The sequence below is a fragment of the Pleurodeles waltl genome, chromosome 1_1, assembly GCF_031143425.1.
Source record: "Pleurodeles waltl isolate 20211129_DDA chromosome 1_1, aPleWal1.hap1.20221129, whole genome shotgun sequence".
NCBI lineage: Eukaryota > Metazoa > Chordata > Amphibia > Caudata > Salamandridae > Pleurodeles > Pleurodeles waltl.
Window position 1 is genome coordinate 318,013,962 of NC_090436.1, and position 26,941 is coordinate 318,040,902.

The 26,941-nt window shown below is 48.0% G+C and overlaps 1 protein-coding gene across 1 annotated transcript in view; it reads right to left on the reverse strand.

The window, feature by feature from the left end:
- LOC138296040 (uncharacterized) overlaps positions 1-26,941 on the reverse strand; it is a 117,919-nt gene that overhangs the window by 66,329 nt on the left and 24,649 nt on the right. Inside the window, exon 2 of the mRNA XM_069234827.1 lies at positions 15,194-15,347. Coding sequence (XP_069090928.1) covers positions 15,194-15,347 — 154 coding nt within the window. The remainder of the gene's footprint in view (positions 1-15,193; positions 15,348-26,941) is intronic.

Consider the following 26,941-nt stretch of genomic DNA (forward strand, 5'->3'; position numbering starts at 1 on the left):
CAAAGCTCGCCCTGGCCTAGGGTAACCCACTGCCCACCTCCCCCACCCAGACACCTCGTAATGCACCAGATCATCGTGGCCTGCTGTATGCTGCACAACCTGGCTTTGTGATGACAGGTGCCTTTTCTGCAGGAGGATGGTCCAGAAGAAGGTCTTGTGGCAGCTGTGGAGCCTGTGGACAGTGAAGAGGAGGAGGCAGAAGAAGAGGATATCGACAACAGAAACAACGTTATCCAGCAATACTTCCAGTGAGACACAGGTAAGAAGATGTCACTGCCTCACACATCTCATACTAAGTCTGTCACTTTCACCCACTGTATGGACCCTGACTTGTCACTTTGCCTTTCCATTTCACATATGTGGGTCCCACTGTCTGCCCTCTGCTATATTACCTCATTGACTAGAGCTGTGTTACATCGGTATGTTGACAATACAGTTGACATTGCTATATTCCATAGTTATTGCAAATACACATTTGTGAAAGCACAGACTGACTCCAGATTGTTTTGTGATTCAAGGGTGTTTATTTCAGTGCTAATTAATGGAGGGGGTTGTAAAATGGGCAGGGATGGAGGTGGAGGAATGTCCATGGCAGAGTTCAGTCTATTTGTTTCAGAGGTGCATTGTCCAAAGGGGCATAGGAAGTGGAGCTAGGGCAGTTGATGAATGGACAGTGTGACAAAGTGGGACAGAAGGATGACATTCAGGGGGGTCTCATTTCCTGGCGGGGTCTTGGCATTGTTCTCTATCTTTGTCCTGGATCTCAGGGACCGTTTGCGGGTGGTTCTCCATCTGCAGGGGGTGGGGTGCTGGTGTTGTGGTCCTGTGGCGGTGCCTCCTGTCCACTAGCGCCGGCGGAGGTGGTGGGCTGTTCATCATCCAGGCTAGTGTCAGGTGCCCCTTGTTGTGCCACAGTGTCCCTCCTGGTGTTCACAAGGTCCTTCAGCACCCCTACAATGGTGATCAGGGTGGTGTTGATGAACTTAAGTTCCTCCCTGATCCCCAGATACTGTTCCCCTGCAGCCGCTAGGTCTCCTGAAAGTTGGCCAGTACTGTTGCCATCGTCTCCTGGGAATTATGGTACACTCCCATGATGTTGGAGAGGGCCTCATGGAGAGTGGGTTCCCTGGGCCTGTCCTCCCTCTGTCACACAGCATTCCTCCCAGTTCCCCTGTTTTACTGTGCCTCTGTCCCCTGAACCGTGTGCCCACTGCCACTGCCCCCAGGTCCCTGATTTTCTTGGGGTGGTGGGCTTGCCTGGGTTCCCTGTAGTGGTGGACACACTGGTGCTTGACGTGTCCTGCGGACAGAGGGATGGGCCCGCTGGTTGGGTGCTGTGCTGGTGTTTCCTGAGGGGGGAGGCTCTGTGGTGGCATGTGCCAGTGTCAGGGGAACCAACTGTCCGAGGTCCCCGATGGGCCGGGCTGATCATCTTGATCCAGTTTGACAGAGCTGCTATCATCACTGTGGGCCTCTTCTGTGGGGGGAGTGGACATGTCTGGAACCTCCGTCCGGTGACGTTGGGTAGGGGACCTGCAGGGGTGTAAAGGCATGATTATTGCATCTGTGTGTGCCATCGTGTGCAATGGGTGGGTGACCCTGTACTCCAGCGCTTGCATTCTTGTCTAGGGCCTTGTGTGATAATTGGTTTGGGGTCTGTGTGGGTATCTGCAGTGGACATGCTTTTGTGATGGGTGTCCATGCTTTGGTGTTGCATGCAGGGCTTGATGTTGGGATGGGTGGGTTGTGATAGTGGGACATTTGTGAGGTGTTGGAGTGATGGGGGTGAGGGTGAGGGTGGGGTATGTGATGGCATGCAGGTAGGGTGGGGGATGTCATAGTTAAGATCTGACTTACCAGAGTCCATTCCTCCTGCTACTCCTGCAAGGCCCTCAGGATGCAGCATAGCCAAGACTTGTTCCTCCCATGTTGTTAGTTGTGGGGGAGGAGGTGAGGGTCCGCCGCCAGTCCTCTGTACTGCAATCTGGTGTCTTGAGACCACGAAACGCACCTTCCCCCGTAGGTCGTTCCACCTCTTCCTGATTTCATCCCTAGTTCTTGGATGCTGTCCCACTGCATTGACCCTGTTGACGATTCTGCGCCATAGCTCCATCTTCCTAGCAATGGACGTGTGCTGCACCTGTGATCCGAATAGCTGTGGCTCTACCCGGACGATTTCTTCCACCATGACCCTGAGCTCCTCCTCAGTGAACCTGGGGTGTCGTTGGGGTGCCATGATGTGGTGTGGGTGACGTGTGAGGGGGTGTCGGTTGTGATGTGTGAGGGGATGTGTTTGTGTGTGTTGTCTGAGGTGCGTGGATGTTGTGTGTGTGATGGTGTTGTGTGCCTGTGGATGCTAGTGTTGTTTCTGGTGGTTTCTCTCTCTGGGCTTCTTTCTCAATTTTGGTAGTAAGGGGTTGTGGGTGATGTGGGTGTGTGTTTTATATTGGATTGGGTGTGTGGGAGTGGTGTGTGTATGTGTATCAGGTGTGTGTATTTTGAATTGTCCAATGTGGTTGTGTTTTGTAAATGTGTGTGTATTTTGAGCGCAGCGGTGTGTACTGCCAATGGTTTACCGCGGTTGAAAGACCGCCGCGTGGATTCGTAGGTCGTGATAGTGTGGGCGTATTCCTGTTGGTGTGACGGTGGAGGTTTTGTTATCGTCAGTTTATCACTGACCTTTGGTGTGGAGGACCTGTGTGGGTGTCTGGATTTTGCCGGATTCCGGGCTGTGGGTCGTAATAGCTGTAGCGGAATTCCGCCGCTGCATTGGTGTGTTGGCGGTCTTCTGCACGGCGGTAAGCGGGATTTACCGCCAATGTTGCAATGAGGGCCTGTGTGTTTGAAAATGCCACTTTTAGAAAGTGAGCATTTTCTTGCTTATACCATTTCTGTGACTCTGCCTGTTTGTTGATTCCCTGTCTGGGTCAGTTTGACAGTTGGGCTGGTTGTACGTCAAACTAGACAGTGACACAAAGGGAGCTGGGGTGTAGCCTGCATATCCTGATGAGCCATCTGTGCTAGGAGGGAGGGGAGGAGTGGTCACTCACACCTGAAAGGGCTGTGCCTGGCCTCACACAATGCAGTCTCCAAGCCCCGAGTGAGTGTCTGGGGCAAGGCAGGATTTCACATTCACAAGAGACTTTCCTTTGAAGTAGGCCTACTTCAAAGGAGAAATTGGGTATAAGAAGGGTACCCAAAACCACAGACTTTAGATCACTTCTGGACATCAAGAGGAACCTCTGCCTGGAGAAAAGCTGAAGAGCTGAGGAGAAGTGCTGCCCTTCCTGTGACTGTGCTTTGTGGAGATATCCTGCAGTTGTTGCTTCTGCCTGTGCAAGGGGACAAAGGCTAGACTTTGTGATATATTCCTGCTTGAGAAGGACTCTCCAAGGGCTTGGACTGAGCTTGCCGTCTGTTCTGGAGTCTCAGGGCCATCAAAGACTTCCCTTACCAGCACCTGGACTTTCTGCTGAGACTCCTGCCCTTACAAGTGGTGCCCTATCCAGTCCCTGGGCCCTTGAAAGGGAAAGCTGGTGAAAATTCAAGGAAATCGACTTCAGACGACTCCGGACCGACACCGCTGCTGAATCCGGTGATGCCACCTGCAACCGACTCCCTGATCTTCGCTGGAACATGACGACCTTCGCAGGCCCGACACTGCTGCAGCCCTGCCGAAGTCCACGACTCCGTGGAAGTCGGCGCACCACATCGTGACTGACGCCGCTCAAACTGTGCGGATTCAACATTTCGCACAGACACCGCGATCCTCGACTTCGCTCATCAGCTTGTTTTCATTCTTCACCAAGGTACTGTACCTGGGGGTCTGCGTGACTCCGTGGCCGGTGCCGTTGGTGTCAGATTGTTGGGAACGACTCCGTCACAATGCCATGTTAACACCTCATCGAAGCATTTTGTGTTTCTAAGTGTTGTTTGTGAATTTAATCTTTAAAAATTCATAACTTGACTTGTGTATTGTGGTTTTTTGTCATTTTGGTCTTGTTTTGGCTAGATAAATATTTCCTATTTTTCTAAACCTGTGTCATTTTGTAGTGTTTTTATTAAGTTACTGTGTGTTCTGGTACAAATACTTTACACCTAGCACTCTGAAGTTAAGCCTCCTGCTCTGCCAAGCTACCAAGGGGGTAGGCAGGTGATAGCTGAAGGTGATTCTCTTTTACCCTGACTAGATTGAGGGTCCTTACTTGAACAGGGTGTAATCTGACTGTCAACCAAAGACTTCTCAGGGGAGTCACGGTGAATGGGTCATACCCTTTTCTCTCACCAGCAATGAGTCTCGTACACACACACAGGCAAGGAAGGAGATGCGGGATAGTTTCCAATCGAATTATTGAAAAGACTGCAATCTACAATAAAATGCATGAGCTACAATGATGAGGATAATAAGCCATAACAAAATTAGGATTGTGAAAATTTGTGATGTAAAAATGAGCAACCCCAACATATTACAATAAACACAGATAAATGATTCCTACCTAATGCCTAATCTCTAACCTATAGCGAGAGCATAGCAGTGTTAGCCCAATCTGTCCATTCTGAGTCCATGAGAGACACACCCACGCATGTTATCTTGGCACAAGGGTCTGCCTCCGTCTCCTGATTTAGCTGCAGAGACAAGGCTGAGGTCGACTTCAAAATGGCGTGCAACTTAGATCGAAATTCCTGGTGGGAAGGACCCCTCGTACGACCCTTGGACCACATTGTGTTTATATAGAAAAACATGTTTTGTTCTGCATTGCATAACAATGATAATGGCACATTTGCTAAATGACAACTGATTATGAAAATAAAACTTTTCCTCTGAAAGTAGGCTATTCTAAAATGAATAAAATAAATGAATGAAAACAGTGCATGTTATCTAGGTAAAAGGGCACAGGCCTCAGCTAAGCTAAAATATATGTTCCCGAACAAGACTAAAATGAACCCACGACGAAAGTACAGATTTCAATTCAATTCAATTCGCTTTAATTCAATTCAATGCATCCTTCCGCTTCCCAGCATCAAGTACATGTTTGTAGTAGCTTTTATTAAATGTGCAATTTTGTGTGAAAAGTTATTTTAAAATACTAATGATTTTTATGATGAATATAGTCATAACCAATGAATTATTAATGTTTCACATGAAACAATTTTTGTTAGGTGAATAGAAGTGTGTTTATTCATATAATTCAGTTGTGCCACATTTTTGCAGAGTCACCAATTTACTAATATGGATGCTGTTTTGGTTTTTTGTTCATCTTGCTCCTTTTCATTACCCCTCCCAATCAATATCCCCCCTGTGTGTCTTCTCTATATATAGACCTCATTACGACCCTGGTGGTCGGTGATAAAGTGGCGGTTACAACGCCAACAGGCTGGTGGTAACTACCGCCAAATTATGACCATGGCAGAAAAATCTCAGAAAGACTGCCAAAGTACCACACCAACCACCAGGGTGGAAACAAAAGGCACCATAGTGGTAGCCGCCAAAGCCTGGCTGAAACACTTTACAGAAGTGAAAGGACTCACCATTGGAGACACAGGGAAGAACCATGCTGCCATGGAACCAGAACTGCAAGTTTTCCCGATGATATTCTACGTCATGCTCCACCACAAACACCAATGCCGGTGATGCCGACGACAGTGAGTACAGCCGCCTAGCATACAAAGGAGAGGGGGAGGAAAACGAGAGTGACACACTAACGCACCATACACACCCCAGACACACACACCATACACACAACCAGCTACCCAAGAAAACAAGTTAATCCCTGTAAATCGGCTGAATAATGCAAGGACAACAGAAATTGACTAAAGTGATTGTAATAAGATCAACACAATATTAATAATAATTTTGCCAATGCAACGGATATGTACAAATGTACATGAAAGGGACACTGCCCATTTCTCAGTTCGCGTGGGCCACATGGCCACAGGGTAAAGTCCAAGGCCCCACTTGTTACCTACATCAATACGGAGAGAACACTGCAGGGGCCTCAGTTGGCAAATAGGCAGGCATCTCAGGAGAATGGGGGGCACCACAGCCAGATGCAGAAAAAAGACCACTGGTTCTGGAGGGGGCAATATGCCCTGTGCTTGGTCCTGGGGAGTGCAAGGCCACAGTCTCTCGGGTGGCTGTCTTTCCCACTGGTTCTGGAGGGGGCAACATGCCCTATGCTTGGTCCTGGGGAGTGCAAGGCCGCAGTCTCTCTGTTGGGTGTCTTCCCCACTGGTTCTGGAGGGGGCAACATGCCCAATGCTTGGTCCTGGGGAGTACAAGGTGGCAGTCTTTCAGGTGGGTGTCTTCCCCACTGGTTCTGGATGGGGCAACATGCCCTGTGCTTGGTCAAGGGGAGTGCAAGGCCACAGTCTCTCGGTGTGTGTCTTCCTCACTGGTTCTGGAGGGGACAGGCCACACAGCAGCCCAAGGAGGCTGGATCACATTGCGTCCTCCGGCGGTGATGGCTACACTGTGGTGGTGATGGTGGTGGTGGTGGTAGTGGGAGGCTCTAGCTCAGCCCCTGCACCCTGATATGGCTGCACTGTGGTAGTGGTGGTGGTGGTGGTAGTGAGAGGCTCCTGCTCAGCCCTTGCATCCTGAATGGCTTCACTGTGGTGGTTTTGGAGGTAGTGGGAGGCTCCTGCTCAGCTCCTGCACTCACTGATGGCTGCACAACCATAGTTAGTAATGGGGGCTCTGTGACAGCTGCTGGTGCAGGCTCCTTCCCCTTCTTGCTTGCGGGTGCCGGCGCCTTCCCCTTCTTGCTTGCTAGTGCAGCCTCCTTTCCCTTTCTGTTGGCTGGTGAAGGCTCCTTCCCCTTTCTGCTGACTGGTGCAGGCCCCTTCCCCTTTCTGCTGGCTGGTGCAGGCTCCTTCCCCTTTCTGCTGACTGGTGCAGGCTCCTTCCCCTTTCTGCTGACTGGTGCAGGCTCCTTCCCCTTCTTGCTTGCGGGTGCCAGCGCCTTCCCCTTCTTGCTTGCTGGTGCAGCCTCCTTTCCCTTTCTGTTGGCTGGTGAAGGCTCCTTCCCCCTTCTGCTGACTGGTGCAGGCCCCTTCCCCTTTCTGCTGGCTGGTGCAGGCTCCTTCCCCTTTCTGCTGACTTGTGCAGGCTCCTTCCCCTTTCTGCTGACTGGTGCAGGCTCCTTCCCCTTCAGAATTTGTGGCCTGGAATCCTTTCCACCACCAGTAGGTGCGGATGGAAGTTGACCCGTGGACTGTGTGGCTGAGGTGCTTGGCTGGGTTCTTGATACCTGGCCAAACGTGCAGGACAGGGGGAAGGGATAGGGAAGAGGTCAATGGTGGAAAGGAAAAGCTTTTTAGGGACATTGGGGCGGGAAGATGGAGAAGTAGTGGGAGTGGAGGATGAGGGAGTGGTTGTTAGAGGTGTTTGTTTGCTGGATGTGGGTGTAGGTGCATGGGCTGTATGCTGTTGTGAGGTGGATGGCTGTTGGGTGTCTGAGTGTTTGCGTTTGTGTACCTTAGGAGGGGGGGGGGGCAGCCACAGTTGGAGAGGGCACAGGGGACGTGTGCATGGCTGTTGTGGAGGTGTCTGCCAGTGAGGTGTGTGTTCTGCTTGTTGTGGTGATGATGCAGGTAGTGGATGATGATGTAGTGCATGCAGGTGTGAGTGTGGACATAACTAAGTGGGAGGCGGAGGAGGAGGAAGAGGGGGAGACAGTGGAAATAGTGGATGTTGTAGTGTCTGCAATTTGATAGTGTTTGCGTGAGTTCCTGTGTGGTGCTTGTGTTTGCCTGTGACACACTTTGGTATTGTCTTTTGTGCATGCTTGTCAGGCTGTGTGCTTGGGATGGGTTGGGGTTGAGAAGAATGGGCCTGGGAAGTGGAAGTTGGAGAGGGGATTGTTCAAACAGGGACAATGGCTGCCATCAGAGAGGAGGCCAGAGCCTGAATCGATCTCTGTTGGGCCGCCAATCCAGAGTGAAAGCCCACCAATAGTGCATTGGATTGTTGCATCTGGGCTGCCAGCCCCTGGATGGTATTCACAATGGTTGACTGCCCTACAGAGATGGATCCCAGGAGGTAAATAGCCTCCTCACTCAGGGCAGCATGGCTCACTGGGGCAGGGCCTAAGGTGCCTGGGGCGAAGGAGATGCCTACCCTCCTGGGTGAGCGGGCACGGGCAACTCGCTGATGGGCTGCTGAGATGGCAGTGCTGGTACAAGGGGTGACAGCTGTACCTGTAGCTGGGGTGGTCACAGATGTGTCCGCCACCACAAGGGAGCTCCCATCAGAGGAGGTATCTGAGTGTATATTGTCCCCTCCAGTCTCAGCTGTGGTGCTCCCCTCACCCTCCGTCCACTAGTGCCCTTAGCATTGTTGGACTCTGCCACCTCGCTCCTGTGGGATGCCGCGCCCTCCGTTGCCTCTGCTCCTCCTCCAGATGATGCTAATGCACATAAGGACATGATGACAAAAAAAGAAGGGGGGGAGAGAGACAAAGGATACAATGGGTCAATGACTGCAACAACACCACCGTTGGCGTACACAGCACCCTCACACACAGGGAACAGGCCTACGCACTATGCATTGCACTACCAGTGATATTGCTAGCCACCAAGGCATGAGGAGGGGCACACACATCAAAATGCAGAACACCTGGGACCCACGCAGCCCTGGCCAGTAGTGGATGCTAACAAGCTAGGTAGCCATTATTTTCCCTTCAGACCCCTAGCCACCAGAGGACCTACTTTGCTATGTCTGGCCTGGCCTAGGGGCACCCACTGACACACAACCACCACCTGGATACCACCCCACCAGGCGTAAGCTGTAGTGATAGCCACTGTATTCACCTCCTTGTGGCTGCTGTGTTGCCCTCAAGCGCCCATCCAGCTCTGGAAAGACCACCGCTAGTATGCGGGCCATCCGACGGGCACCCCTTCCTCATTGGGAGGCCATTCCTAGCTGTGCCTCCGTGGGTCTTCCATGCCCAGCATCTCAGGTCCTCCCACCGTTTGTGACAGTGTGTGCTCTGCCTGCCACAGACCCCCAAGGTCCACACCTCCTTGGCGATGGCACGCCATATACCCTTCTTTTGCTGGGTCCTGACCTGCAGAGGCAATACAGACAGGAGAACACAATTAGACAAACAGTCCAACCTGTCACACACATGGCTTACCATACCCCTTTCCATAACCATTGGCACATACATAGCCCATCTCACAACTTGCACACGGCTAACAGATAATCCCACCTTACACAATGCCTTCACACACATCTCTTTGCATCCATGCCACATGCATTGTGCCCACAGTGTACTCACCTTTTGGTCTAGAGGCCCATACAGCAGTCCGTACTGGGGTAGGACCCCATCCACCAGTCGCTCCAACTCCTCCAAAGTGAAGGCTGGGGCCCTTTCCCTGGTCACATGGGCCATAGTAGGTTCCAGACACAGGTCACAGCAGCACAGGCAGTGTAGGTCCTCTCTTTGGAAGGTCAGGTAACAAGTGAGGAAAATGCTAGAAAATGGCAGTCATGTCTGTGGCGGTGCATACGGTCACCGCCAGCATAGATCACCATTGGCCACTGTAATCCATAGGGCCAAATATTAACCAATGAGGAGTTACACGGCATTTCTCGACCACCTCCTGCCACAGCGTACAACGTCAGCAGAATTACCTCACTTCCACCTGACCCTCCACACAGGACAGGCGGACGCCATTTCAGGGGGGGGCAGCCCTACGGAATAATGTGCGTCACAGGAGAAATAGGTACATACTGGACAAATCACACTGACCCATTACATGTTTACAGAATGCAAACTACTGTTGTGGCTCCATTGTACAGTTTGTGACAGGCTGCTCACTAGTTTGTCCCATAGATTCCTACTGCTGCGGATGAATAGGAGATGGAGACATACCCCCATCTACAGACCCATGGTGGACTTGCCTACACTGGAGGACAGGCACCTATAGCCTGGACAGGGCCACAATCACAGAGCTGTGAGCCCAATTGGAGCCTAACCTGATATCTCCCATCCGTCACCTCAGTGGGATCCCCCCTTCTTGTGCAAGTGCTATCAGTACTCCATTTCCTGGCAACTGGTTCTTTCCAAGTGACAGTGGGCTTGGCAGCAGGAATGCCACAGCCAATGTTCTCAGTAGTGCTGACAAGAGTATTGTCTGCCCTGATAAAACACATGTGCAGCTAGAATGCATTCCCCCAGGTAAGGATTTGGCCACTGTGAACGCCGAGTTTTATGCAATAGGACATATCTCCAATATAACTGGGGCGATTGATGGAACACATATTGCATTTATCCTCCCCCTGCCAGAATGAACAGGTGTTCAGGAATCGTAAGAGTTTCCTATCCATGAATGTGCAGATGGTGTGCTTGGCGGACCAGTACATCTCCCACATCAATTCTAAGTATCCTGGGTCGGTGCATGATGTCTTTGTCCTAAGGAATAGCAGCATCCCAAATGTAATGGCCCAACTACAGAGGCACAGGGTGTGGCTGATAGGTGAGCCCTGGTTCCCACCCAGTATATGTTGGTGTATGGGTATGGTGTGGGCCATATAGGATAGTGTGTGGCTAAATGTTGTCCCTCAATAATTGCAGGTGACTCTGGTTACCCAAACGTATCATGGATGCTGACCCCTGTGAGGAATGCCAGAATAAGGGGAGAAGAACGTTATAATGAGGCACATGGGGAAACCAGAAGGATAATTGAGAGAACCTTTGGCCTCCTGAAGTGCCTCCATTTAACAGGTGGATCTCTGTGCTACTCTCCCAAGCAGGTCTGCCAGATAGTAGTGGCATGTTGCACAACCTGGCCCTTAGACGCCATGTACTTTTTCTGCAGGAGGATGAGACTGGAGATGCCCCTGTGGCTGCAGTGGGCCCCATGGACAGTGAGGATGAGGAGGCAGAGGATGAACTTGAGGACAACAGAACATCTGTGATCCATCAGTCCTTCCAAAGACACACAGGTAAGACAGTGCAACTTTACATTTCAATGACTTTAGTTGTATTCTGTGTGGCATTGCATGCGGGTAATTCCCAATTCAATGCCCACTTACTGTTCCCTCTGGATATTCATTTTGCAGATGTTGGTGATATGACAAATACTCCTGGTGTGATCACTACAGCCAGGTACAGGTCATTAATCTATGCTCATTCTATATACAGTTCATTTGCGATGGTTGTACCTGTTTCAAACAATACATATTTGATATACATGACATACTCAAAATCGATTTTTGTCAAAAGGTGTTTATTGAAGTGCTAACATATAGGGGGAAAGTGCAATGGGATGGGGTGATGAAGGAGGAAAGTCCAGGGTATTGTTCCAGTCTGTTTGTAGCACAGGTGTATTGTCCAGGGGACATAGGAAGGGGAGCAATGGCAGTTCAGGGTGGACAGGGTGACTGAGTAGGACACATTGGGGACAATCAGGAGAGTCTCATTTCCTGGTGGGTGTCTTGGCAAGAGTCTCTGGCTTCAGTCTGTATCGCAGGGAACATTTGTAGGGTGGTTCATCTTATGCAGAGGGAGGGGTGCTGGTGGCCTGTGAGTCCTGTGGTGGGGCCTACTGGCCACTAGTGGAAGTGAGTGGCTGTTCAGATGACTGGCTAGTGGCAGGGGCCTGCTGGTGTGAAACTGCCTCCCTCATAATGTTGGCCATGTCTGCCAGTACCCCTGCTATGGAAATCAGGGTGTTGTTGATGGCCTGCAAGTCCTCCCTAATCCCCTGGTACTGACCCTCCTGCAGCCGCCTGTTCTCCTACACGTTGTCCAGGATCCGGACCATCGTGTCCTGGGAATGTTGGTAGGCTCCCAAGATCTCGGAGAGTGCCTCCTGGAGAGTTGGTTCCCTGGGCATGTCCTCCCCTTGGTGCACAGCACTCCTCCCAGTTTCCCTGTTGGCCTGTGCCTCTGTCCCTTGAACCGTGTGCTCACTGCCACTGACCCAGGTCCATGATTGTCTTGGGATTGAGGTGTGGCCTGGGGTCCCTGTACAGGTGAACACACTGCTGATTGACGTGTCCTGGGGACAGAGGTGTGGATTCGCTGGGTGGATGCTGTGGTGGTGTTTCCTGAAAAGGGAGGCTCTGTGGTGGTCTGTGACTGGGCTTGGATAACCAGCTGTCCAGTGGTCCCTGATGGGCCAGGTAGATCGTCCAGATCCTGAAGTCCAGAGTTACTGTCGTCACTGTGGGCCTCTTCAGTTGGGGGACTGGATAGTGCTAGCACCTCCTCTCCGGTGACATTGGCTAGGGTACCTGTGGGGATGTAAATGATGTGTTATGGTTGATGTGTATGACATATTGTACATCCCTGGCTTCCCCTCTATGGTTGGTTTTGCCCTGCCAGCTTTCACTTTTGTATGTTAGTGTACGGTGGGATTGTTAGTTCTCTTTGCTGTGCATGCTTTAGTGATGAGTGCCCATGCAGGGCTGTGAGGGGTGTCCAACCATTGGTACAGCATGCAGGGCTTGGCATTTGGATTAGTGAGATGTGATGGTGGAGTGTGTGGGATGGAGTGGAGTGATGGGAGTGAGGGTGGGGGTATGTGATGGCATGCAGATGGGGGGGTGATAATAGTAGAGAGTTGACTTACCAGAGTCCAGTCCTCCTCCAACTCTGGCGAGGCCCTCAGGGTGCAGTATTGCCAAGACTTACTCCTCCCATGCTGTGCGTTGTGGGGGAGGTGGTGGGGGTCTACCGCCAGTCCTCTGTATAGCGAGCTGGTGTCTTGCTGCTATGGTAGGTACCTTCCCCCGTAGGTCATTCCACCTCTTCCCGATGTCGTCCCTTGTTCTGGGGTGCTGTCCCACAGCATTCACCCTTTCCATGATCCTCCGCCATAGCTCCATCTTCCTAGCTATAGATATTTGCTGCGCCTGTTCTCCAAATAGCTGTGGCTCTACCCTGACAATTTCCTCCACCATGACCCTTAGCTCCTCCTCTGTGAAACGGGGGTGTCTTTGTGGTGCCATGGGTGTTATGTGAGGTGTGTTGGTGAGGGTGTGTTGGATAATGTTTTGGGGTGTGTGATGTGGAGTGCATGAGTGGTGTATGGGTGTGAGTGGTGTGTGGCTCTAGTTGTCTCAGTGGTCTTGGTGTCTCTCTGGTGGCAATGATTTGTATTAATAAAGGGTTGTGGGTACTGTGTGTGTGTGTTTTATAGTGGTGTGGGTGTGGTGTGTGTATGGGTGTCAGGTGTTTGTTGTTTGAATAGTCCAATGTGGTGTTGTTTTGTCTGTGGGTGTCCATTGTGAGCGCGGCAGTATGTATCGCCAATGGTTTACCGCCATTAAATGTCCACCGTGGTGATTCATGGGTCATAATGTGGTGGGCGTTGTTCTGTTGGCGTAACGGTGTGGGTTTTGATACTGCCACTTTAGCAGTGACCTTTGGTGTGGCGGATTTGTGTATATGGCTGAATTCTGTCAGATTGGTGTGTGTGTCATAATATGGTGAATGGATATCCGCCGCCGCCGCAGTAAGTTGGCGCCCTTCAGCGTGGCCGTAAGCGGTATTTACCCCCAATGCCATAATGAGGGCCATAGTCTTCACAGCACATAACACTGTGATGCAACTGGTCATTTTACTTAGAGAGCATGTATTGGGAATGAAACTGTCTACCTGTACTAAACGCATCAATCCTAAGGACACTTCCACAAGACGTTTTGATATGGGCTTGATAGAATACACTACTCTATAGGCTTTGCTTAAAAATATTTCATATTGTGCATCTCCCCACAGCAACAGTGCAAAGGCTGCTGGAGTTTCCTTTTCCTTAGAAATGTGTTAGTGTTATAAGTCTATTTGTAACAATCTAAATTCTGATTTGCTCAATATATGTTGTCACTGGTCAAGCCATGCTGAATTTGCAGTATTTGCTTAGTATTTATTCATATCATGTGCATAAAAGCTCCTTTGTTTTGGGGTTTAGCCAGATGATTTCAGTTTCCTTCCAGGGTCTCTGTCCATGCAACTTATGACGTTTGCTGCTCATTAGGATTTAACATAATTCTGATTTCTATGGACTCCGTATCTGAGCCTTCATTGCAATCATTTTACATTTCTCCGTAATGTTTAATTTGAGATTTTTGTAATAAAACCCTTTAATTTTTCATTGGTTTAGAACTCATTTATTGAGTGGTCCCAGTTACTATTTTACTGCTCGTCTAAACTAAGGTTGGGTCTGATGTTGAGGCGGGTGTTCTTTAACACTAGATAAGTGCTGCGAGGAGCAGAATTTTGGAAGGTAATATTTTGGGGTGTCTGAGATTTTAGAGTTCGGGGTTCTCCTCCCACTTGTTACTGGAGGGAGCTGTTACTTTATCCACCTCCCTCCACTCCTCCCAACTTATATTAACGAGTGGATGGAGGTGGTTAAAGTAAGATCTCCCTCCATCACCAGGTATTTCACACTACCTGAGTGTGATGGGTGCTACAGGGAAGCGGTGGTGACAAGGAGGACTGGTGGCAGAGGGGTACTAGGGTAAAAGGCAGGAGGCTGGGGAGGGGACTACAATTTAGGAAGACTGTCCCGCTAATAAGGGGTGCGGGTGAGCAAGAACGAAAGTGCCACGGGATCAATATACCTGCTCAGTCCTGGTCTCCTACGCTCGTTTGCTCTGGTTGTGTGTTTACAGAAGGCTGGCGCTGCCTCTTAAAGATGCCATGCAGCTATCAGAAAGTAAAAGAAATCTCTCTTGTGCCCAGCATTGTTTTATTGGCCCATCGCAGCATCGCAGTGTCAATGAATGGAGGCTTGAACAGAGAATATGTATATGAATCTGCCGGGGTTTTGTAAAAATAACAGTTTTATTTTGTTTTTTTTAGAACAAGTCCCAATTTCACATTTTTCTGGAAGTCCCAAAAACTCAAAATCCTGAATAGGCTGGTAAGTATTAAAATCTGCAAGTTATGCCTCATTTTCAGAGCGACACTCATAAATTGCATTATGTATTGCATCTGTTAAATACCAATCCCTACAAAATCAGCATTTATCATGTGCAATTTAAAAAGTATTGGAATCCCGCAGTCTTTGTAGCTGAGAACCCAGTAAATGCAGAGAGTATTATAGCACCCAGCATGTCTGAAAACAGATGCATTGGCAGAGCTATTTGTAAACTATTCGGCTGAGATACGCTCTGAGGTGCAGGAGCTACTGCAGGCAGGCTGGAGGCAGTAGGATTAGTGGATGCAGTTGGACTTGCCGCATGCTGTAGGGACCTGCCAGAAAGCCATAGGACCCGTTGGATGCAGTAGAACCTGTCGGATGCACTACTGCTCTGGGCACGTGCAGCACAGGCCGTCCAGCAGCTGCTGATCTGAAGATTACTGTTCTGAGTAAGGGAAGATGTGCTCCTACTAGGAAAAATAAATGGAAAAGATGAACATCTAATTGAACATGTCTCGAGACAGCGAGGACGAGGAGGCAATTAAGCCGATGGATAAAACGGGATTTACATGGCTGACCTTTATTTAAGTTTTCACACGCTTTGAATTTGAATCTGTGTCATGACAGAAATATTAAAGTCCATATCTAAGAGATCCTGTAATACCTGAAAAATAATAAAATGCATAAGGTTAAAGAGGTATGGGATAGTAGGAAAATGTTGAAATCGAAGGAATGGGTTGGGCCTCTTTCGCAACACTACAGGAATGCTCTTATTAGGAGAGAGTAATACTTTTATTTCGGTTTTTCAAAAAACTAAAAGCGATACATACAAAGCTAATAAAATCATTTACATCAATAGAATACAGTACACAGTGCATTTAAAATAATAATACAATCCGCCAAAAGGTCAGGCTCCCATTTAAATATTTGCAACAAAAACTAGTACAATACAGCTTTCCCCATAAAATACAAAGTGTTAAAACTGTCAGGGCAATAATTACCGCATGCCCACTCTCCTACCTGCCAACTTTTTTGTGCAAGTTCACCATGCCCAGGTTAAGAACCTAGAGAGGCAAAAGCAATGTATTCTGTGGTGTCATATTTAAGAATTCTACTCGCTACCCCATGTTGAGATGTACCTAGTAGCTTGCAGACAGGAATAATCCTCCTCCTTCGAGGTATGATGTAGGTTGGGCCAAAAAACAGAAGGTTGTCTTCCGTTTCTAGGGTGGTGAAGTAGAATGGGCAATTTGGGGATGCAGAACCTTTCTTGTCCCACTGGCTTGTAAGGGAGTCCAGGAGCAAAGTGCCAAATCTGAACTTCATGTACAGTGTTTTTGTTTGAGAGGGACTGATCCTATCCAGGTACAACTCAAAACCAAAAAAGCATTTGTAGGATACAAATGTTTCAGTAAGGCTGACCCCTTTTTTGCTCATTCCATATTCGTTGCAGTGCTTGTTTCAGTTTAATAAAGATACTTTTCTTTAATGCAGCAGGGTATTCCCACACTTTTGGCATCCTAATTGCTTTGGTTAGGTATTTGGGGGCATATTTACAAGAAAGTGGTGCATCAGCTATGGTGCGCCACTTTTCGTGCGCCCCCTACCCCTCCTAATGTCACCATGGTTGCTCCGTATTTAATACACGGCTCACCATGGTGCACGCTCCCACAATACTGTCAAAATATTTTATGCTACTGTGGCACATTGGTCGACTAGCGCCAAACATTATTGTGTGGGGAGGCCCATTAGAAACAATAGAAGCTTCACTTTAAAAATGACGGGAAATGGCACAGTGAAATCTCTTAAATTTCACTGCAACATTTTTCCGGGCCTCCTAACTGGGGATCTTCCCCCTTACATACATTATTCCTGGTGCAGGCATAATATGGCGCAAGGGGTTAGAAAGTGGTGCAATGGGTGCATTGCAGCACTCTGTAAATCTGATCTGGGGAAAAGGCCTCCTTGATGCCACCTTAGTGTAAAAAACAATTACGCTAGGGCGGTGCAAGGAGGCGCTAGAGGTTTGTAAATATGCCTCTTGATTTTACTCAGCCAAGGTGTGGGTGCATATTTATCAACTTCAATGTACTCAATCAGTACTTCCCTGAACAGGGTCAGTTCCTCTGTGGACACCAGATGCACCCAGTAACTCAATAATTTTAGATGGATACCGTGGTCTATTTTTCATAGAGAAAGGTCCATATGAAGGGGGATGAGGGTACTGCTCTGGGGAAGACTGAACAATGACCTGGTGAAGGTAAGTGCAGACACGTTCTCACATCCCCAGAGCTCTGCCCCATATGTGGCACCTGCTATAGGAGTAGCCCTATAAACCTCAAGGGCAAGGGAAACAGTGCCGCTAGAGGTGGGCTTGAATTTCCTGGCTATAGCAGAAGACCTTTGACGAAGAACTGACCTGCTTTTCACAACCTGAGGAGCCCAGGACAAGTTTAACATCCAAATAATCAAAGTATTTGACTTGCTCCAGGGGTACCCCATCCAACCACATCCTACCTCTTAATGAACTGTGAGGGTTCAAAGTCATAAACTTGGATTTGGACAGATTCACCTCTAGACCTCTTACAGAGCAGGATTTGGAAAAGCTATCCAGGAGTGCTTGGAGACCTGATGGCGTTCTGGAGATGAGGAGTGTGTTGTCTGCAAACATGCATATTTGCAGGCTAGTTCCTGCAGCTTTAGGGGTATCATGTCTGCATTGGGTCATCCAATTGACTGCTATGTTTATATGCAAATTAAAAAGCGTAGGAGCTAGTACACAACCTTGTCTGATCCCACATTTAATTTGAATCCTGAGAGAGAGGTACCCAGCATTGTTCCACCTAACCTGAGCATATGTATCTATGTGTAGTAGCTGAAAGAGTCTCAAAAGGACTGCAGTAATACCTTAGGAGTCAAGAACCTTCCAAAGGTTTTCCCTGAGTACCAAGTCAAAGGCCGCCCTTGGATCAATAAAGGCAACATAAAGATGATCCCGCCTGATGGTAAAATAGTTCCCACATGTCAGAACGAAGCAGAAAACTTGGTCCACTGTACTAACTTTTGACCTAAAGCCAGCTTGGCAGTGTGAGAGCATTCTGTTGTCTAACATTCATGTTTGCAGTCTTGCCAACATCGGACTATAGAATTTTTTTGACTGTTGATCAGAATGATTGGTCTGTAGTTGGATAGTATTTCCCTCCTTCCCTTTTTATATATCGGGACTAGGATAGATCTCTTCTAGGAGGGGGGAGTCTCCCCTCTACTCGCGATGGTGTTTCCCAAGGCATTCAGAAAGGGGATCTAGATCTCAGGTTGTGAAAGGTATAGGTCACCGGGAACACCATCAGAGCCCGGTGCTTTCTCTTTTCTCATTTGCTTTCAAGCCTGAGCTGTTTCCTCTTTGCTGAAGCCTAGAAGGTTACCTGTACTATCCCCTGTCATGTGTGATGAATAAACTGGGAGCAATCATTCTCCTTCCTCTTTAACAACACAACAGGAATGCTGTTATTAATTTCAACCTTCAACTTAAACACCAAAAATGACTTTGTGAACTTATTGGACTCCATACAGCAGTTAGGACGTGGGATCCCAGCGTGGCAATATAGAATGAGAGTGTAAAGGAGACACTGATGATCTGACGCACATGTTATGGGCTTGTGATCCATCAGCCCATTGTTGGCAGTGAATGTTTGACTCTACAGGAAATGATGCCTAATTACTATGATTTTGCCTTGATTAGTAAAGTTTTCTCAACATTAGGCCTTCTTGAAAGGCAATGGAAATTGCACAACATTCTGCAATAAGAACGTTGGGGTATCTCGAGGGTAAGACTGGGTAAGAAACTAGGACAGATACAAAAATAAAAGAGGCCCCACTATCATCAAATAAAATAGCTTAAAAAGTTATCCTTTTTGCAATTCGAGGCAGTTTTGAACTTCTAAAGACAAGCTATGTAGGAGTTTTGCAAGTTAAGGGGGACCGTATGCATTTGTGGTTTCCGGAGGCAGTTTTGTTGGCATGATCAAATAAAGAAACCCACCACAACATAAAATAGGACAACAGGCAGTCAGAAAACAGCCCACACTTGAACTGTCAAGCCAGTCCCTTTGACACTGCTAGATTGCCCTGTAGGTCAGTCCGACCCTGGGTATCTCATGTGTAAATGAAATGTAAAGGCATACCTCGTGCAAAAGTTATGAATGATACGATGAAGTAAAATGGTTTGAATGGAAAAATGTCTCCAATGAGAATTTCTATGATCCCATGAAACATTTTCTTCTCGGAATAGTCTCCCACAGAGAAAAACTGCTAAATTGTGTGGCTTTCATGATTTTGGGATCAGTATAAACATTTCTCACATGCCTACTCAAAATCATTTGCTTTCAAATGAAAAATTGGTTCTCTTAAGCAGTGCATTAATAGCATTCAGATTGAGCCTTCAGCGCAGGAATAGTCCTTTAGCATTGAAAACTGACAGGAAATTCATGAAATTACACAAACCTTTGGAAATTACAAGTAATTATGTAAAATGGAAAACTCAGATTTGGTACTATATTATAGTGTGAAAGAGTCTTTGCATCCTGTTTAGATGTAAGGACATATTCAGGGGCATATTTAAGAGCCCCTCGTGCCATTCTAATGCCAAATTAGCGTCATTTTCTGATGCTAATGTGGCATTAGAAGGTCAAAAACGCGGAGTCATATTTACAAAAGTGGCGCAATGCATGCATTGCACCAGTTTGTAAACTTTTGCGCAACATTATGCCTGCGCCAGGCATAATATATGCAAAGGGGGCATCCCCCCTGAAAAAATGGCGCAAGGACATCTACTAACAGATTTCCTTGCGTCATTTTTTTCGGCACTTTTAATGCCTGCTCAGAGCAGACGTAAAAAGGGGGCATGCCATTGAATACAATGGGCTCCTATCTACCCTGCAGGAGTGGTGCCTACATTTTGGCGCTACTCCTACAGAGTACATCAATAGCATAAAAAAATGACGCTATTGCCCCCTACCCAGCGCTATGGTGCAGCGTATTTCAAATATGGCGCACACATGGTGGTGGTAGGGGGTGCTAAAGGGTGCAAGAAAAGTGGCACTGCACTGTGCCCAGCGCCACTTTTCTTAAATGCCCCTCAGTGTTAAAAAAAAAGTAGCAAAAAACACAAGCATTGCAAATAAAAGCAGCTCACGTTCGAGGGATTCACTGTATTTGCGTGTGCTCACAGTAAATTGTAATGCAAAATTACTGTAATCCCACAAGTTTATGTCAGGGTAATGTAAATGTCGCCTAGTCCTACTATGAGACATGAATAAAGCTGCAGTGGAACACCTCTTTGGAGATGCGCTGCCAAAGTTTGAAGTTATCCAGACAGCCTTCCAGAAGCATTTTAGCTAGATTACTTTCCTGATACTTCAAATTGATAAGAAATAATTGCTTTCATTGTAATACCTTGGTCATTTTGTTATATACTCAGTGAGATCTTATCCCAAGCGTACAGAATTGATAGTGTTGATTTACGTGTTTTTGTTATTTTTTAAATAAGCTATTATCTTGTAAACATTGTAATACAAGCGATATTTATTAAATTGCATATAAAGGAGAAAAGCGTGTCTGTTATCTATCTACAACAGTAGCAAAACGTATATTGCCCCCTAAAGACCAGCCTGTGTGAAAAGCAATTTAAGTATGGATATAACAAGCTAATAAAATACAAAGCGAGATAAAGATTAGACTTCTAGACCGGTGATCTGCAGTCTACATGTGTAGCTTTAACTTTCAAAACTCTTCTGAGAATAAAAGCATGCTGGAAGACTGAACTCCCACCAGCTGTCAATTATTGCTCAAATTCGATATGTAATTTTCATAGGATTGAAACCAAATTAGCAGATAACAACGCTGATCTCCCAGGACTTCGAAAAATCTTGTCCACACCAACTACCTAAGCAGCACCTATACAGCAAGGAGTAAAATATTAACAATGGAATAATTTAAGATGATGAAATCTGAAAAAAGACAGCAAACATAAGGCCGTATTTATAGTTTGGACAAAGGGAGACTCTGTCACATACGTGGCGGATATCCCGCCTACAGCATTGGAAGTGCATAATTGCCTATGACACTTGCAATACAGCAGACAACATTCCCTCCACGTTTTGACAGAATATCCTGTGCTCTAAACTATAAATAAGGCTCATAGATATTACTATACTGCTCAAAACCAGTTTTTGTTTTTAATGCATGTTTTGTTGTCCATCTTCCTTCAGTTCTTGCCCTCCTCTTTCTCTATCATCACTGAATTCTCCAACATTATACAACCTTCACTCTATAAACTATTGGATACTACACTCATGGGCATGTCAATCCTGAACCTACCCCCATTTTTGTCTTCTACCTTTTTTCCCTTCCAAGATGTCTGCTGACAATCACTCAACATGGGCCAAATGTACTAAGAACTGGCCACAAAATACGGTCACATATTGCCACCAGTATGTTGCAACCAGTGTGATAATTTGCAAATAGACCCATGTACTAATAGGTTGGTTTGCAAATTATTGCTTTCTAGTGTATCACAGTTCGACCTATCTAATGAATATGAATGATGTAAGTCGCAAATCGCGATGGACCCACTAGGAATCACAGCCATCACAGAAGTGGTGGCTCACAGAGGTCAGCAGACCACCATGTCTGTGATTGCTTCCGCCAGCTATCCGCCATCCCACAGGGATACCCCCTCTAGTGCAGGTCCTGTCAGTAGTCCATTTCCTGGCAAGTGGGTCTTTTCAAACAACAGTGGCCATTGCATCAGGGATGTCCCAGCCAATGTTCTCTAACGTATTGTTCAGAGTGTTGTCTGCCCTGCTGAAACACATGCGCAGCTACATCGTGTTCCCTCAGGTGGAGGATTTGCCCACAGTGAAAGGTGTCTTCTATGCACTGGGACATATCTCCAACATCATAGGTGCCATTGATGGGACACATGTGGCATTAATACCCCCACGCACGAGTGAACAGGTATACAGAAACCGGAAGAGCTACCATTCGATGAATGTGCAGACAGTGTGTTTGGCAGACCAGTACATCTCCCATGTGAATGCCAAGTTTCCTGGCTCAGTACATGACGCCTACATTTTGAGGAATAGCAGCATCCCTTATGTGATGGGGCAACTCCAGAGGCACAGTGTGTGGCTAATAGGTGAGGCCAAGGACCCAATACGGTGTGAATAGGTGTCTGGGTATAGGTTTGTCCCTAAGGGTTAGTGCGTGTCTAACAGTTGTCCCTCAATATTTGCAGGAGACTCTGGTTACCCCAACATGTCATGGCTACTGACCCCAGTGAGGAATCCCAGGACAAGGGCAGAGGAACGCTAAAATGAGGCACATGGGTGAACTAGGAGGGTGATCGAACGCACCTTCGGCCTCCTGAAGGCCAGATTCCGGTGCCTCCATATGACAGGTGGTTCTCTATACTACTCACCAAAGAAGGTGTGCCAGATAATCGTGGCCTGCTGTATGCTGCACAACCTGACTTTACGACAGCAGGTGCCTTTTCTGCAGGAGGATGGGCCAGCTGGTGGTCTTGTGGCAGCTGTGGAGCCTGTGGACAGTGAAGAAGAGGAGGCAGAAGAAGAGGATATTGACAACCAAAACAACATAATCATGCAATACTTCTAGTGAGACACAGGTAAGAAGATGTCACTGCCTCCCACATCTCATACTATTGTTGGAGCTAGCATAAGTCTGTCATTTTCACTCACTGTATGGACCCTGACTTGTCACTTTGCCTTTCCATTTCACAGATGTGGGTCCCAATTTGTGCCCTCTGCTATATTTCCTCCTGGCCTACAGCTGTGTTACATTGGTATGTGCACAAGTAAATTGACATTGCTATATTACATGGTTATTGCAATTACACATTTGTGAAAGCACAGACTGACTCCAGATTGTTTTGTGATTGAAGTGTGTTTATTTCTGTGCTAATAAGTGGAGGGGGTTGAAAAATTGGCTGGGGGGATGGTGGAGGAATGTCCACGGCAGAGTCCAGTCTGTTTGTTTCACAGGTGCATTGTCCAAAGGGGCATAGGAAGTGGAGCAATGGCAGTTTAAGGATTGACAGGGTGACAAAGTGGGACAGAAGGGTGACATTCGGGGGGTCTCATTACCTGGCGGGGGTCTTGGTAATGTTCTCTGTCTTGTTCCTGGATCTCAGGGACCGTTTGTGGGGTGGTCCTCCATCTGCAGGTGGTGAGGTGCTGGTGTTGTGTTCCTGTGGTGGTGCCTCCTGTCCACTAGCGCCGGCAGAGGTGGAGGGGTGTTCATCGTCCAGGCTGGTGTCAGGGGCCCCTTGTTGTGCCACTGTGTCCCTCCTGGTGTTGACAAGGTCTGCCAGCACCCCTGCAATGGTGACCAGGGTGTTGTTAATGGACTTCAAGTCCTCCCTGATCCCAAGGTAGTGTTCCTCCTGCAGCCGATGGGTCTCCTGAAACTTGGCCAGTACCGTTGCCATTGTCTCCTGGGAATGATGGTAAGCTCCCATGATGTTGGAGAGGGCCTCGTGGAGAGTGGGTTCCCTGGGACTGTTCTCCCCCGGTCGCACAGCAGTCCTCCCAGTTTCCCTGTTGTCCTGTGCCTCTGTCCCCTGAACCGTGTGCCCACTGCCACTGCCCCCAGGTCCCTGAGCATCCTGTGTTAGTGGGGTTGCCTGGGTTCCCTGTAGTGGTGGACACACTGCTGATTGACGTGTCCTGGGGACAGAGGGATGGGCCCGCTGAGTGGGTGCTGTGCTGGTGTTTCCTGAGGGGGGAGGCTCTGTGGTGGCTTGTGACTGTGTCAGGGGAACCGACTTTCCCGAGGTCCAAGATGGGCCGGGCTGGTCATCTTGATCCAGTTGTGCAGAGCTGCTGTCATCACTGTGGGTCTCTTCTGTGGGGGGACTGGATAGGTCTGGCATCTCCTGTCCGGTGACATTGGGTAGGGGTCCTGTAGGGGTGTATAAGCATGAATATTGCATCTGTGTGTGCCATCATGTGCAATGGGTGAGTGACCCTGTACTCCAGTACTTGCATTTTTGGCTTGGTCCTTGTGTGATAGTTGGTTTGGGGTCTGTGTGGGTATCTGTACTGGACATGCTTTGGTGATGGGTGTCCATGCATTAGTGTTACATGCAGGGCTTGTTTTTAGGATGTGTGGGTTGTGTTGGTGGGGTATCTGTGGGTTGTTGGGGTGTTGGGTGTGAGGGTAAGGGTGGGGTATGTGATGGCATGCAGTTAGGGTGGGGGATAAAGTAGTAAAGATTTGCCTTACCAGAGTCCAGTCCTCCTGCTACTCCTGCGAGGCCCTCAGGATGCAGTATCACCAAGACTTGCTCCTCCCATGTTGTTAGTTGTGGGGGAGGAGGTGGAGGAGTCCTCTGTACTGCAATCTGGTGTCTGGAGACCACGGAACACACCTTCCCCCGTAGGTCATTCCACCTCTTCCTGATGTCATCCCTAGTTCTTGGATGCTGTCCCACTGCGTTGACCCTGTCGACAATTCTCCGCCATAGCTCCATCTTCCTGGCAATGGATGTCTTCTGCACCTGTGATCCGAATAGCTGTGGCTCTACCCAGACGATTTCCTCCACCATGACCTTGAGCTCCTCCTCAGAGAACCTGGGGTGTCGTTGAGGTGCCATGATGTGGTGTGGGTGATGTGTGAGGTGCTGCCTGTTGTGATGTGTGAGGGGATGTGTTGTTGTGTGTTGTTTGAGGTGCGTGGATATTGTGTAAGTGATGGTGATGTGTGTCTGTGGATGCTGGTGTTGTTTAAGGTAGTGTCTCTCTCTGGCCTGCTTCTATATTTCTGGTAGTAAGGGTTTGTGGGTAATGTGGGTGTGTGTTTTATATTGGATTGGGTGTGTAGGTGTGGTGTGTGTATGTGTATCAGGTATGTGTATTTCAAACTGTCCAATGTGGTGTGTGTTGGATATGTGTGTGTATTTTGAGCGCAGTGGTCTGTACCGCCAATGGTTTACCGCGGTTGAAAGTCCGGCGCGTTGATTAATGGGTCGTGATAGTGTGGGCGTATTCTTGTTGGCGTGACAGTGTCGGTTTTGGTATCGCCAGTTTATCACTGACCTTTGGTGTGGCAGACTTGTGTGGGTGTCTGTATTGTGGCGGATTCCAAGCTGTGGATCGTAATACCTGTAGTGGAATTCCGCGGCCGCAGCAGCATGTTGGCGGTCTTCTGCACGGCGAAAAGCTGGATTTACCGCCAGGGTTGTAATGAGGGCCATAATGTATTATAAGGACAACGTTTGAGCTGTCATAATCCTAACAGGAAATGATCTACAGTAAAACGTTGGCTAGTAAGCATGCCCCTATTAGCACAGTAGCCATAGAATTAAACTAGTTATGTGACACAACAACCCACCACTAATCACACCCTCCATGATGATTCATGCACACCAGCAGCTAACAATCAGGGGCGGCTCCTCCGCAATGGCTAAGGCCAGCAGCAGAAAAATAAAACAATACTTCAATATCATTTTATTTTTCTGCTGATGGCGCAGCCAACATGTGAAAGGAGGGGAGGGGCTGGGCCATGGGAGGTGGAATGAGAAATGGAGTGCACCTAAGTGCGCATGTGTGTTTGGCCGTCTGTCTTAGGCTGGCCTAACACACATGCGCACTTAGGTTTCCCCAGCAGCTGGGCTGGAGAAACTGCACTGGCCCCAAGGTTGTTTCTGAGCAGCGGTTTGAGCCGCTCGGACCAATCCCGATGCTGCTTTCATGCTAAGTTTAGCATGAAAACAGCACCAGGATTGCTGGGGAGCCTGTTCTAGTGTCTCAGTGAATGCTGGGAAACCGTAACAGAAAAGAAGCGAGGTGGCAGGAGACAATGGCGGCGGGAACGGTAAGTTTTTTAATTTAATTATTTGTTCCCCCCTCTATTCCCATCCTCCCCCCCTCCCCTTGATATTTGCGGTGGCCACCGCTGTTAACAATGCTTTCCCCTAAGCAGGCCGCCATTCACTCCAAGGAAGGAAGGGGGCATGGACGTCACAAAACAATATTCATTAAGCATAAGCCTTAAAGTGTTGGGCATGGCCTAAAAATGATGGCACGTCGACCATGAAGTTCAGCAATGAATACAGACCTGAGGGACTTCTCAAACCTACTGACATTCTACAATGAATGACTCCGGGGGAGGCTACAAGGTGGCTTTGTTTCACAACCTATCTCCATGCAAATCAATGAACTAAACTTTACATTGAAATTCAATGAACTGCAGGGATAATATGAGACATAGGAGGAACCTGGCTATTTTAATTCAAACACAGTACATTAATCTGCCCAGAAGAGCATTTTATACTTAATTTTCAAAACAGAGTAGAGGATTAGAGGAGAAAAGGCAACCAAGTGACTCACGTTTGAAGTGCCTGAATTATGGATTATTCTTTAAGTGTGTCACAGATGTGTTCAGACTACACCCTCATCCAGTCCTTGGCCTCTTGGCAAAGCACACAGAGCAATTGTGACATATGTGGCAATTGTAATTAAAAAAATCTGTTAAGGAGATATCCACAGTTATTCAAATAATGACATCACCAAAGGAAAAGAAATAAAATGGGCAGATTTATGAAAAGTTGCACTGCACCTAGTGAAGCGCCACTTTTCTTGCACCCCTTAGCACCCCCCTAATGCTGCTATTTGTGCGCTGTATTTAATATATACGTGCTGTGACCTATCTGACCAGAAGTCCATGGAAAGCTTGAGAATGAGACTGACAATCCCATTGAGAGGGTGGATAAACAACTGTGTGTGGCACCCAGCCTGGCTACCTCTCTGACACAGAAGGTCCAACCCTCACACCTTCAAGCACAAAGCCCTTGGTAAAAGACCCACCCCGAAAAATAACAGCACTCCACTGATCTTGACCCAACAAGGAGGTGCAGAGATGTCCACCTCAAGGAGAATCCAGCCCTGTCACAGCAGTATGAAGATCCCGTCAGCCATATTACAATTCCATTACAGCCTATGGAAATTGTAATTCAGCAGACGGGATATCCCTCCCCTTTGTG